The sequence below is a fragment of the Oryzias melastigma genome, linkage group LG12 (genome assembly GCF_002922805.2).
Source record: "Oryzias melastigma strain HK-1 linkage group LG12, ASM292280v2, whole genome shotgun sequence".
NCBI lineage: Eukaryota > Metazoa > Chordata > Actinopteri > Beloniformes > Adrianichthyidae > Oryzias > Oryzias melastigma.
In genome coordinates, this window is record NC_050523.1 from 4133600 (window position 1) to 4149081 (window position 15482).

A 15482-nucleotide genomic window follows, 5' to 3' on the forward strand; every position below is an offset into this window, starting at 1 on the left:
GTTAACCAGCCCCTTTAAACACAAAAATAAAAAATGATGACATCACAGCGTGCAAATGTAAAAAAAAAAAATTCTTATCTACAACGAAGTATTGGGGCCATTTTACAAGCTATTTTTTTAAAATAAATTATGACTTCAAATTTAGTAAAATTACGACTTTGATATAGTAAAATATGACATTAAAAGTCGTGAATTTATAAGAAAAAAAAACGTTTTACTTTTTTTGTGGCCCTCAATACTCCTTTGTACTTGAGGGGCTCACAAAAAATAACAACAAAAAAAATCAACTATCCAATACAAGCCTTAAAAATATTATGGGATGGCCACAAGACCTAGGGCTTGCAACCATATCGTGGTAAAATGTAATATTTGCAGTTTTTAACCACAATATACAAAAAATGGTGGGGGAGAGATTCCAAATTTCACATTTGTGGAAAAAACATAAAAGTTTTGTTGACCTTTGACCTCAGGAAGAGGCCAGAAACTTGAATTTTAAATGTTTTGTTAAGTTCAACAGCAAATAGACAATAGCTGAATTCTCTAAAAGAAATCCCATTTAGTATTTTCTACTAATTTTTGTTCACCTCCTAGCCTCTCAAGCATCATTTGAAATCTATTTATCATTTAAAGTTTGAGGATTTTGAACAGTGTCGGTACATCAAGTTCACAAAAGTGGTGCTTCCCCTTTTTATTTGCATATTTTTTACTGGAATGCTGCAAAAATGTAATCCCTGAGTAAAGCTGAACGAGATGATATGACACACGATATGAACATGTTAGGAATGTAGGCGTAGTTAACAAAAACCTCAGTTGCTACGGAAATTCAAAAATATACTTTGGCCGATTCTTCTAAAAGTTACATAGTTTTGTTTGTCACACCCAGGCAACCAAAAAATAAAATGGTTGCTATGGAGATAAAACAACAGAAAATGCACTAAATTAGAAAAGCTTGAATTTTTTTTCTTTTTTTCATGAATTTGTGACAAGAGTGGGGAGAGTCACTCAGCCCGTGGGGGAGGGTAGATTGCGTCTATGTGCCTTTTACTTCATCATTGTTTTAAAAACATTTTTATTTTACATTTTTTGGCTGCTGTTAGTAACTGCTATCCAAAATAAACAATTGTGAAATTAACCTTAAAAACCCAGAACTAAATGGTTAAAGGGATTTACAGAACAGTAGTGACTTCCTCAAAAAATAAAGTTCTGATGAATATTTCTGCACGAAACCAGCCTGCACTTCCTGATAAGCTTCTCTGCACTGTTACAAAAAAATAGGTCAGGGATTAGAAAAGACATATCTTTAAAGAAAATTTAACCATGACAGAAGCTTCATTAAGCCATAAAAAGGGTGACAGGACGGCGAAATGGTTCTTTTTATTTGGGGTTTAACAAGCCGACAAAAACCAAAACATGCTCAGAGTTTCCTCTGAAGAAGAAAAAGTGTAAAACTCTTTTGTGTCTTTTTAGAGGAGAACAGTTCAAAAAGCGATGCTATTTGGATCACAAAGGAAGATTCTGACCATTTCTAAATGAGATATTCTGACGGCGGTACCTTTTGGAGCGGCGCAGATGGGCTCCACTGAAGTAATGCGGGACGTTAAAGTTGGACAGAGTTGTCCACGGGCTACAGTCGGACATGGCGTCCACGTCATGGCACAGGGGCAGGTGTAAAGGGAGCTTGTGCGGTCCGGACGAGAAGCGTCGGATGTGGGGATTCAGCAGGTTGTGACCTCCGCCGCAGTCCTGACAGGCGCAGCGCTGAGGCCCCAACTTCCTCTGGACGGCCGCATCTGCAGCCAGCTGCGGCATAAAAACACAGCGGCAGGGAGGACACGCCGTCCTCCTCTGTCCTGGAATTCAAAAGCTAATCCCGACTGAATCCTGAAAGGAGCACACGCTCAATCCGGATCCGCTGCAGGGGAGCGACGCCCAACGCCGGATAACTCTTCCCGTCCAACCGCCACTGCGTTCTGGATCCCAAACAGCCGTCCCGCTCTCAACATGCTTCGTATCATGTAGCCGGCATCTACCACTTCACGTCCTGTGAGGGGGGGGCCGGGGAGACGGAGGGGGTCTGCATCATCAGCAGACGCTGCCGGGAGTTCGCCGCTTTCACCAACTGGCTCGTGTCCAGAGTCCCGCTCGGCCAGCGGGTTGACGGGGACGCATCTGAAACGGAAATGTTCTGCTTTTCCATGGATTCCTCCACTCCTGCATTAGTTCCACCCCGCGGGGACAGGCTTACCTCATTCACCGAAACCAAACCACCTTTGATCCGTGACTCATTTTCTCTTCCACTTTACAAGCAGATAAGCGACGAAACAAAAAGATTATAGAGAAAAAAATCTGTCAGAGCTGAAGTTTACTCACCTAGATGCTCAGAGACGGAGTCTGCTTTCGTTTTCCTCACCTTTTATGTGTTTTTTTACATGTTCAGTCACAGATCTACACTGCAAACTAGTTTTTTCCAATATTTTCAGGCACAATACAAGTAACTAAAGTCTAGAAGGGAAAAAAATCTCACAAGTTATCAGTTATTAAATAAAAATGTGAATAAATGTGTTTTTGGTGGAAGACACAATCAATATCTTTATCTTCAATGACATTAAAAAACATAAAATTCAACTTAATTTTCCAAAATCAACTTTTATAAACTAGATTTGCTGCAATTATCCAAAAAAAAAACAAATCAAATATATACGAAAGGAATAGGAAGACCAAAGAAATGATTATAAAAGAAGATAAATCATTTTCAAACATAAACAGCAGCTTCAAATACTGATTAATGTTTAACTTTTATGTTTTGTTCGAGCCAAACACTGAACAAAGTGTGAAAACTGCAGTTTTTGTTGACACAGTTAGTTTAAGGTGTGAAACATAACACAGAAATAACAGTAAATGTGTAAATAAACTTAAATCTTTTTTTTTTTATTGACTAAGATGCCTATGAACTGCCGTCATATCAGCTTTGATAACAAATTGAACTGAATAAAAGTAAAAATTAAAAAGGTAAATATGTTTGATTTTGTAGCGAAATATGACAATTTGTGAATTTTTAAATGTAAGATTTTTTTTAAATCATAGAAATAAACTTTTACCTGTTAATTTGACAAAATGGTCAATTTACTTGTGAATAAAAAAATACTTGATTTACTCTTGAAACTACTTAAATCTTTAATTTGAACCTACGTAAAAAGACGAACAAAATCTTCATATCCAATAAAAATTTTAAAAACTGATATTCTTATTTAAAGACAAAAGCGTTCTCAGTGGTTATCTTAATTATGATGATGCTGTTTTTAGCCAAAATTAAAAAAAAAAAGTAATTTTTGAGAACATTGTTTTGCAGAGCAGCTTGAGTTTTTGTGGGCGGGACTGTTAGTGTGGGGTAAGCCCGCCCCCACTTCCCATCATTTATGTGTTTACACTATGTCCTGCTAGCTGACAGCCTCTCACAACGTCTGAGCTATCCACCAGATTCCAGCTAAGAGGAGGAAAACAAAGACGTTCATGGATCTATTAGAATAAAAAAAGGATTCAGATAGTCAATTACGTATAATTTTCTTTGTCCATGTCCTCCATCATCAGAAAAGAAAATGTTAAAACACAAAAAATGCTATTTTCATTGGAGTGAGTCTGTAAGGAACTATTCTGCCATTTAAGCAATCAAAATAAAAAGAACTAAAGACGACAAACAAATGATCTATACATAGATGAATCAATATATCAAATTCTTGGTCAATAAACTTAAATTCTCCATCAGCAGATTCACTCATCTGGAAATGAGGAATAACAGTAAAAAGTGAGCAGACTGCAGATGTTCTACATAAATTAGACTTTTATTCTTTCCAGTTAATTATTAGGATGACCTCATCGCTGCCTGATGCTTCCGTCTCGTTAACAGTACAGGTGAGTAACGAGGAGGCTCTTCATAGACTGACAGGCCGCTGCTGATAATTCAAGCGTTCTGCCTGGAAGGGATTCAAAACGATGAGCTCCGGTGCATTTTTGCCACAATCGGAGGTCATTTCTGTGAGCAGAAGCCGAGGTTTGCAGGAACGTCCTCTCAGGGCGGCTCCGTCAGTCTCCCGGCAGGCCGATGTGACAGCCTTCACTCTAATTATGGCGCTGCTCTGTTTCTGTGCTCCACATTTGAGACGACAGCTCACACTGGTTCAAAGTCAAACCTGCATAAAGCAGCGTGAATGGGGAGGTCACCGCCTGCAATGTGCTGACGTCTCAGCACGTCAGATCACGACACCTTAGCAGCTTTTCGGGCTGAGACCACGAAAATAAACACACAGGCAGACACTATTTTCCCTTAATCACTAAAATATCATCATCACTCAATCCACAGACTTCTACCATGACAGTAAGAAAAAGACACTAATTTCAAATTGAAAATCCAATCCTATATTATATAAAAGAGGTCAGTTTATGAGCAAATGTGAAGCTCAAAGATATTTAATGAAAAATTATTGCAAATATTTAACAAACAAAATGAAAGTCTTTTACATTTTTCAATTATTTTTGTCACTTTAATGGCTCAGAATGTCACAAATAAAGCTGAAGAAAAAGCAAACGTACAAATAACCTGACAACTCCCTTAAAATGTGACATGAATACAATTCAACACAGTTGTATAAATGTGAAAGTATAAGTAGATAAGCACACATGATGGGATAAAATCCTGGTGGAATTAAATGTGCGGCTAGTTTGGAACAGAAAAAAAACAATATAGATACCAACAAAATTAATAATAATACAACATAAAGAAAAATAGAAAAGTAGTGATTGATCCAACGCATTATGCTAAAGTCTGCTAGCTTGATGCTAACATATAATGGGATTTCCCATAAGACGGCTAATGCTAATGCTTACTTGACCAAATCCCTAAAACATATATATTGATTATTGATGTATTTCTAAATAAATGTGTCTGTAAACTCTAAATTGACTTGAATCAAATTGTACTGAGTGGATCAAAAAAAAAAACTGAATCCAATTGATCCAGGCTCTGGTGAATTGAACTAATTCTGGAAATTATTGGAGATCCCAGCCCTAGTTCTTAAAAAAAAAAATACATTTAAATGCATGTTTTTCCCCAAAATTTTAAAACGTAATACATTGTGGTTTATATTACCAAATGTAGTGAGCATCGATGGACACTGGTTTTTCGCAGAGTAAATGAAATTGGACAGTTTGTCATCAACCTCGATCTAATAAACAAACGGCTCTGTCTTTAAAAAACAAATTATTTCTAAAAAGCATAAAAAAAGCTGATGGCTAGCTAGCTGAAATATTCGCTAAATGACAAATTAGACCTAAAAAAACTGGAAAAATGTCTAAGTTAGCTGAAACAACTAGCATGAAGCTGAAATAATCGCTAAATGACGAATTAGCCTAAAAAACTGACAAAAATCTAAAATTAGCCAAAACAGCTAGCATGAAGCCAAAATATTAGCTAAAGGCCAAATTAGCCCCCAAAATTTGGAAAAATGTCAAATTTTGCAGAGGATTCTGGGAAATTTCTAGGGCACTTGATTTTGGAGTTGTAGACGGCACTACAAAGAGGCCTACGCTAGTTTACTGGCGATACGGTACATATCGTGATACAAATATCACAATACGTACCCAGATATATCCCTAGACAGTCCACAACAATATTTCACTATTTTTGTCAATAATGAATATTATATACATTTTTCACTTAAGTAAAATTGTGAAAAACACGTTATTTATTAACCACAAATTAACACTCTAATTCCAGAAAGATGTACAGAGCAGGAATTTAATTCACTCGTTGCTCACCTTTCCTCTCAGAGGTTGCCACAGCTTTCACCGATCAGGACATTATGATTTTGGGAAAGATTTCTACGCCAGATGCCCTTCCTGACTCAACCCTGTATTTTATCCAGGCTGGGGACCGGCACAGGGAAACACAGACTTTGTTGCTACACAGTGAGGAGGTAGAGAGCTGGAATTATTAATCCACTGTGGTTTGATGATAAAACCTGGATGATTTATTAATAAAAAACATTTTTTTTAAATGATAAATCGTTTAAATGCAATGCATTGTGGTCTATATTCTACAATCTAGTGAGTTTTTTCCAAAAAACTTCTTAGTAATTGAACTTTGAGATCAAGTCTGTCATCAACCTCGATCTAATAAATAAATGGCTCTGTCTTTAAAAAACAAAAATTATTTCTAAAAAGCATAAACATAGCTAAGAAAATCAAAAATGAAAATATAAAATAGATTTGAAGAAAAAATTAAAATAACCAAATGTGGATGAAAAACTTTTTTGTTGTTGTTTTTACAGAGAAGAACTGATTTGTTGATCTATAAAAACAGAATTTTGAATCTAGTTTTCATATCTCAGCATAAAGCTTAAATTCGTTTGATGATCTGGAACATTTAAGTGTGAAAAACATGCAACTAAATCCAAACAAAGACTTTCAGATGACTGTAGAGAACATAAAGAGCTCAGATCCCTCTGATCAGGCTTTGGTCACTCATCCATCAGTCGTGCACCAGCGTCCTCCTGAGTCTAGAATCTTCAGAGTACGGTCTAAGTTTTATGACTCAAACTTCCATATTTTGCTAAAGCACCAAAAGCGCAGTTCCTCATATGACCACTAGAGGCTGGTTTCCCATCCGTGTTTAAGAATTCCAACTTAAAATTCCATTAGTGAAACACAAGCTTATCAATAAGTGATTCCTGAACCCGATTCAGCAACAACTGCAGATTCAGCAGCTACTTCACAGCTTGGACGTCCTTCAGCATCAGAGGGATAGTTGTCAAGAGATGGAGGATGATGTTGAAGCAAACCCTCTATGTTTGTTTACTGACATCAACAACAAGAATCAAGAGCCAAAACCTCCAGCAGAAGCATCCCTGTGTGGAGCTGAGTCACTGAGCCGGCCCACTCGTCTCTATGAAAGCCGGGGGGGCAGAGGTGACGTGAGTGGGTGTTTCCTGCCTTTCATTGAAAGTTTTCCACGGCGATTGTTTTGAATGAGCTGGAGGGAAACAAGCCTCTGAAGAGAGAATCCGACAGAATGACCCTGACAGAACGCTGAGGAAGTGTTAACAGAACCCAGACAAACGCCAGGGTTTGTACACTGATTGGTTCTCTGCAACTTTTGTAGGAGTTTTGGGGTATTGTGGGCGGAGCCTCAAAATCAGACATATCTGACACTAACAGTTACTATTTTAACAGATAAACCATCAGAGTTCTCCGATCACAGAGAGCGATCAAATGCTGTGCTATGCTGTATCGTACGGTGGCCCTGAGGTCCAAATCATATTAACAAATCGCTCAAATCGAAGATAAATAAAATAAAAATAAATTTTAAAAAATTACATTTTAGAAACCAAAACACAATTCCAAAAAATTGGAATACAATAAAAATCAAATATTTAGGGAAAGTAATTTCCAGAAATCAAACTCAAATGTCATCATTCTCTTGACAATCTTAATAGTTTCATTGTGTCATGAACTACACAAAAAAGAGCAACTATCTTTATGTTTAAGAGTAATAATTGATTTATTCACTGGTGTATGTGGATGTATGCATATTTTCTAATCAATTTTATGACTGTAACAATCACAGATTTATGGTTTATGGTTTTTCAGAAAGCCACAAATAGCCAAATTCTAAATAATTCACGTGTGTAATCTTCACAGAAAAAATACACACAAAATGTAAAAACTAGATATATAGCATTACCTGTCATAGATTAATAGTTAAAGATACGTCAATTGATCGCTGAAAACGCTGAAGTTAAGAGCTGAAAATACTGAAGCAGATAGCTAAAAAAAAGTTGATGGTTAGCTAAAATGTTAGCTAAATGCCAAATTAGCCCCCCCAAAAACTGGAAAAATGTCACATTCAGCCAAAACAGGAAGCATAAACCTAAAATATTACCAAGGCTCCAAATTGGCCTAAAAAACTGAAAGAAATCTTAAATTAGCCAAAACAGCTAGCATGTAACTGAAATATTAGCTAAAGGCCAAATTAGCCCCCAAAAATTGGAAAAACGTTTAATTCAGCCAAAACAGCTACCATAAAGCTAAAATTCTAGCTAACTCCAAATTGGCCTAATTGTCCAAATCACAGCCCTTTATGGTTTTACAGAAACCCACAAATAGCCAAATTCTAAATAATTAATTTCTGTAATCTTCACAGAAAAAAAACGTTAAAAACTAGATATATAAAATTACCTGTGATAGATTAATAGCTGAAGATTTTTAAATTGATAGCAGAAAACTGGCAAAATGTCCAAATTAGCCAAAACAGCTAGCATGTAGCTGAAATATTAGCTCAAAGCCAAATTAGCCCCCCAAAATACGAGAAATGTAAAATTCTGCCAAAACAATTAGGATAAAGCTAAAATATTACCTGAGCTCCAAATTGGCCTAAAAAGCTAAAAATAAAATAATCTTAAATTAGCCAAAACAGCTAGCATGAATTAGCCAAAACAGCTAGCATGTAGCTGAAATCTTATCTGAATGTCAAATTAGCCCAAACAATTGGAAAAATGTTAAATTAAGCCAAAACAGCTAGCATAAAGCTAAAATTCTAGCTCCAAATTGGCCTAAAAAACAAAAAAAAATCTTAAATTTAACTTATTAAAAATGCTTCTTAAGGGTGAAAAAAACTACGGTGGATATGTAGGAATCCACGAAGGATCTTGTTTAAATCAACAAAACCAAATATTAGGCTCCTCAGAATTTAAAAACCTCATCAGACCAGTGAAGATCCAGGTAATGAACGTGAATCCTGAACGTTTTTCCCCTTTAACGTTGGGATTTCTCATCAGTGCTAAACCAATGCAGATTCAGACATATTGAGACCGTTCCTCACTTTGATGTCATGCGAACGCCACAAATCCTACTTAGCACATGAAAGGGGAGCATAAACCCCGATCGGCGCGGGGAGGGGAGGGGCTGCAGCATTACATAAGCTCCGTGTCCTCTCCTGATGTCAATGGCAGACGATTTCCAGCGGCATGCACGGACGGCGAGGAAAACACAGAAGCAGCCGCGGCCGGAGAAGCTGTCGCTTACCTCCAGAAATGGAAGGCGTGCAGCGGGCTGCACGGGCTGCAGGGGCTAGTGGGAGTGGGGCTCAAGCTTCTGGGAGTGAGGCTGCAAGTTAAATGAAGTGTAGTGAATAGTTGTGTCCTCACATATAACCCCCCCACACAATGACTGATCGCACAGACGTGAAATGGTTCGACATCGAGCCTGAACGGGGATGAAAATGAAAGCAGACGATCATGAAAGGAGCTCCGGATGGACCATAAGAGAGCAAACGGAGCTCCGGACTGCAGCGAGAAGCATGAAGTTTGTGATGTGACGTCATGTTTTTGTCCTTTTCAGTCAGTCAGCAGCAGCAGCAGCACTGCAGAGCGCTGGGTCATGCAAAGGTGAGCAACTTTTACTGCAGTGGCCTTCACCAAAAGTTATTACGATATTCATGAACCTAAAAGATCCTTGAACAAAAAAACTAAATATAATAACTGAAAAAAACTTTCTGATTTATAGCCTTATATGAGTGCATAAAACAACTGCATTGTACTTTTAAGTTACATTTTTTTTAATGTAGTGAGCAATTGAAGTACAATAAAAAGTAAAACATCTGAATAAATAGCTATAATTTCTACATAAAAACACACTAAGGTGTTTTATTTAAGCAAATATAACATAATAACACATTTTTTCCTAATAGAGCCTTTATGTTTCCTATAATTCAGGCCCAAGAATAAAAAAAAAAAAAAAGAAAATATTTTGTCTTGTTTCGTGAGATATGAGCAGAGATTGTGGCCGTAGCAACAGGATAAAAAGCACTAGTAAAATATCTGGAGCTACTTTCTTTAAATCTGTTAAAAAAACGATGGCGGCAAAACGATTCATCAGAAGATTTTTGACATTTTCTTTGCAACTTTGCTTCAGTTTGAATAAATGGTTCTGCTAATTCAGTCTAATAGATTATTTTGTCTTTTAGAAGATGCTTTTTGTGATGAAGGAAACAACATTTTTACGATTTTCCTTTTTTTTTTCTACTTTTATGCTCATTGTATTGTATTGTTGTACATTTTTCTGCATGTTTGCATCACATTGTAACATAAATTGCATATTTTGGCAAAAATTAAATCTGTGAAGCCTCCGCTCAAACTGGTCCGTTCCATTTTTCTATGGACCTACCACCAATGGAGGACTGAAAATTAGTCTGGTGATTCGATATCTCGATACGTATCACAATATATTCTAAGACTATATCAGAACATTTTTCCCCATTTTTTTAAAAATTGTTTTTTATAGTCAGTGGTTTATGTGGGAAAAACAAGTAAGACACTGAAGGACACTCATAGATAATTAAATATCGCCTTGTCAGCATTTTAAATTGACAAGTATCGTTTAATAAAATATCGCGATATATCGATTTTTCCCTGCACTCCTACTAAATAGTAAATGACAGAGGACGAACGGAACGTTCCAGATGAGTATAAAAGAAAATGAAGCCAAGTAAAGGTTTGAAAACTTTCAGTATTCTTAAAATGATTAATCTAGACTAAAGTATAATCGAGTGAGAGAATCTAATCTCATTTTCTACTGACATCAGTTACCAAGACACGTGTGAATTATTCTTTATCAACCATTTATTCTATTGAAAGCACAAAGTTTTGAACATATTCCTGTCGACACCATTTAGCTTTTTATCTATTTTTAATCTAATGTGCAGCAAAATTATGTCAAAATTTTAAATCAATACAAGTGTCACCACATGAAATATCGCGATACATCGCCAGATCGATTTCCCCCCACCCCCCTTATGAAAATGGTACAAATTGGTTCTGGCTAATGGGTCCATTTCATAAAATACCGTACTGATGCGATCTGGACTTCTCAGAGGAAACGAGGGATAAAAGACTTCAATCATATTTTGATCTATTTTAAAGAACTTAAAGCGTTTTTTTTTAAATCACGATTATACTGCTTTTAGCCAAAAAAAACAAAACAAAAACAAACAAAAAAAAAAACTGTCTTTTTCAAGGACAAAGTTTCTGCAGTTTTAACCCTCACAACCCCAACACTAACATTACGGATTTAATAAAAATGGAGAGCAATGTTAGAGTTATCCAGCCATACAGTTTGGAGCCATTTGTCAGCTTGGGCGATGAAAACAAAGACGTTCATGGATCTACTGGTTTGTAAGTCTGAGTAGAGCGGAGCAGGGATAATCGATTAATCGATCTAAGCTCATCGATTCCTAAAAATATAGATCCATTTAGCGAATAAAGCTAAGGTCTGCTAGCTTGATGCTAACGTTTAATGGAATTTCCCATAGGACAGCTAATGCTAACACTCGGTCGACTAAAACATACATTACTGACTAAATTAACGTTTCTAAACTCACAGGCAGGAATATAAATATTTTTGTAGTAACCATTTGTGGTCTAAAACAGTTTTTTGCTCATTCTTTGCTTCTGGAAAAAGTGTACTGATATAGAGCGATCGCCACCTAGTGGCCAAACTGAAACGCCCTCCAGGAGAAGCAGAACAACATTTACTATGTTAATGATATTAATATTCTTGTTGGAGATTCTCCCTTTGAGAAACCATGTATCACAATCTCAATATTACACTGATAAATTTTACAATATATGAACAGTATCAGATTAATATAAATATATTCAAAACATATAGTAGATTATTAATACATTTCTAAACAAATGTGTAAATGAATAAACTCAAAATTTTATTGTATCAAATTTAATTGAGAGGATCGAAAGAATAAAAAAAATTGTAATCGAATTGATCCAGGTTATTGCGAATCGAATCGTATCTTAAAAATATTATCGATACTAAAATCTAAGCAGGGAGCTTGTGGCTCACCATTCGTAGCTTCTATATTGCAGTTTTTACTCTCTATTTACAACAATTTGAACAAAGAAATACTCAGAAATTCAATTTAAAGTCTAATTTTCCTAATATTATGTAAAAAAGCACAATTTTCATCAGAATGGGTCTTTAAGAGCGTGAAAGTTGTGTTTGTGCGACAATAAATTAATGATGTCTGGTTCAAATTTGGATTAAAGTTGGATTTAAAATGTTAAACTTTAAGTTTTAATAAAAATGATGCTCGATTTAGTTTGATAGACAGGAATGAACATTCTCACCTGTTGAAGGGAAAACAGCTTCTGAATGTCAACCGCAAACCATGACATCACAATAACTGCAAAAACCCTTTGGTTTTTAGAGAAAATTTGAACATTTTTATATATTTTTAATAAAAATTTTTAGAGGTAAACACTTTAGCATCTGCATGTGGGCGACGTCACTCATCAGCTCAATAGCAGACTTTAATGTTCAACCACAGGGGACCGTAACAAATGCCTGGTTGACCTAAATAAAACATGAATCGAGTCGTGCCAGCGCCGGCGCCGCAGCGCGCCTCCTGTAAACAAACAGCCTTTTCCTGCATTTTTGTCACGCCTGTAAATAAAGCCACTCCTTTGCATCATCACGAGAGCCTGACTCGGCGCACACGGGCGCACGCAGACGGAGAGGCTGTTGCCAGGCTGCGGCCGACTGCACAGACTTCCTGCTGCAGATGCTGCCGCTGCTGCTAATGCTAACGGAGCATGAGGCAACGGAGAAAGACAGACATGACAGAGACAGGTGGACGCCGCAGAGGAGATGGTGGTGGTGGTGGTAGAGGGGGGGGTACTCACTCCAGCGTCAGCCCTGGGATCCTCAGCCGCTCCCGCTGGGCTTTCATGGCTGAACTGTGCTCCTTTGCTCTATTGTGGTCATGATCTGCCTGCTGCTGCTCCCTCTGCACCGACAAAGAGCCGCCACCACACAAACCGATTGGTTTGTCTATCCCCCCCCACAGGAAGGGAGGGGGTGAGAAGGGGGGGAGCTACGACTCTTGTTTTGGTCTATCCACGTTCTACCTTGACGCTGTCAAACGAGCTCCTCAGCCGAGACGTTGGAGGGAAGGACAAAAGCTCCCCGCAGGACACGCCCCCTCGCTCCTTCACCACCACGACCACCCCCCCCTCCCCTCGCCGGGCAGAACACGCAGTCACCTACACCTCCAGGCACAGTCACCTTGACAGAAGCTAGCACAAGGCGCGCACTGTGCACCGCAATGTGACAGGGGTGACGTCAGCTACCCGAGAGCCGCCGAGCAAGAGGGGAGCCCTCTGCCAAAGAGGAGATCAATCACGGGGAGCAGCTTCGTTTATGGAATGAAGCAAAACTGCAGCCTAAACGAATAAATTAAATAAATAAAACATGTCAGTTTCTTCTTTTTTGTACCAAAATCAAGGTGAAAAAACTGAATCTATTCCCTGAATGACACAAGGTTGTTACTGGAACTTTTCAACCGTTAACACGATAATTCCAGTTGATTCAACTGGAATTATCATGCTAACGGTTAATAAAGTTACAGCCTGTTAAAGATTTTGTGTTGTTTTGTCATTCTGTGATGAAAGAAAAACTGCAGGCAAAAGGAAGTAAAAATAGATTCTTGTCGTGACTTTCCTTACAAAAAGTCTGCTGCACAAATTTAGTAAAAGTCACTGAGGCTTGTAGAAAACGGCAGATTTGATTTCTGCTGTCACGATTAGTCGAATAATCGACTAATTTAATAGTCGATTATTCGTTACTTTATATTATATAGAGTCAGAGTGTAGTAAAGTTGAAAGTTATAATGGCATTATGCTAGCTTTATGGACTATTTCAGCATTTATTAAAACATTTTAAGCTATTTTGGAGTTTAGCTAATATTTTACCTGTATGCTAGCTGTTTTGGCTAATTTAGGCTTTTTTCATTTTTTATGCTATTTTGGAGTTTAGCTAATATTTCAGCGCATGCTAGCTTTTTTTGGCTAATTTAAGCTTTTTTGTTTTTCTAGCAATTTTGGAGTTTAGCTAATATTTCAGCTACGTGCTAGCTACTTTTGCTCATTTAAGCTTTTTTGTTTTTAGACTATTTTGGAGATTAGCTATTATTTCAGCTAGCTGTTTTGACCAACTAAAGCTCTTTAGCTTTTTCTAGGCTAATTTAGCATTTAGTCAATACTTTAGTTAGCTATCAGCTTCAGCGTTTTCAGCTATTAGATTTATTAATTTCAGCTATCAACTTTATTGTTTTTAGCTTTCAATTTTAGCATCTTCAGCAATCTGCACTAGCATCTTCAGCGGCCAAAGAACCAAACACAGAGCAATATTGTGACAAGCACAAAAACAAAACAGATCGTGTCTTTAGCCGCAGTGAACATGTGCGTAAAACTTCAAATTTGAATCGAAATTATAGAAATATTGAGAAAAACAATTTCGCAATTCTTATATCATAATGTGTGCGACTAAACTAGGACTGTCAATGTAAACGTGTTAATGCACGCGATTAATAAAAAAATGAACGTGTTAATATTTACCAACGCTAAATAATTACACCCCGCGAAGCAACCGCCTTCCGCAACGTTGTTAATTTCTGATAATGCTCACTACGACGGGCATTATCCTGCTTATCCTGTTTACAAAATAAAAAATATTCCAGTTTTATTACTTTATTCATGTTATTTTTTAGGTTTAGATCTGATGAAGTTTTTTTAAATTGATAGACAGCTCTAGAATAAACACAAACCAACTCACACCATAAGTCATTCAAAAACACGGCGACGGACCTGAACAATACTTTGATTTACAGCAGATATGTTCACATTTGTGCCACAGCACTAGCGCTCTTCATCATCTATCAAAGGAGACGTCAGCATCTTACTAAGTCCTTGGAGCGTTAAGCTACGTGGGAGGGGCTATGGATGAAGAGATTTCGGGAAATCGTGGATGTGGTATCTGGTTGTTGGTCACATGACTCATTTAACTGTAAAGAAAAAAAAAGTGTTTCATTGCAGTTTTGCGAAATATGGCAATTTTGATTAGCCTCATCAAAGCCCAAAACATTTGTTTTGATAAATATGAGTTTTGTTTTTCTTTTGTTGTGTTTCCATTAGGCAAATTTATTATCGCAAATTTATTTTTGTGCAATTTCATAGTCAATGGAAATACATCTTTTGACATTCTGGCTTTTCCAATTTTAATTATAGTTTTTATGAGCAAATGAGGTAAGTTGTAGCTCTAAAAAAAAAAAAAGAACAAAAATATATAAAAACAAAAGGTTATAACGAAAAACACCTGTGTTTTCTACTTTAAATACCTAACATTTATAGATTTATAAACAGAACATTTTTGCTGAAATCCAAAATGTTTTTTTTAACATTTAAAAATCTGCTTTTCACACTTAAATCTTTTTTTAATTATTAATTAAAAACAATAATATCAAGTCTCAACTCTAAAACTCACTTAAGGTTTTTACCAAAAAGCAAATCTGATCTAAAGAATAATGAGGACTTGCATATAAGAACCACTTTGATTTAGAAATGGTTTGGATTCCTTCAAAA

At 36.7% G+C, this 15482-nt stretch overlaps 1 protein-coding gene across 1 annotated transcript in view; it reads right to left on the minus strand.

Moving 5' to 3' along the window:
• Positions 1–15482, minus strand: part of mast4 (microtubule associated serine/threonine kinase family member 4) — a gene marked incomplete at its 5' end in the record, with an annotated part of 103919 nt that overhangs the window by 35895 nt on the left and 52542 nt on the right. Inside the window, 1 exon segment of the mRNA XM_024299282.2 lies at positions 9076–9156. Coding sequence (XP_024155050.1) covers positions 9076–9156 — 81 coding nt within the window.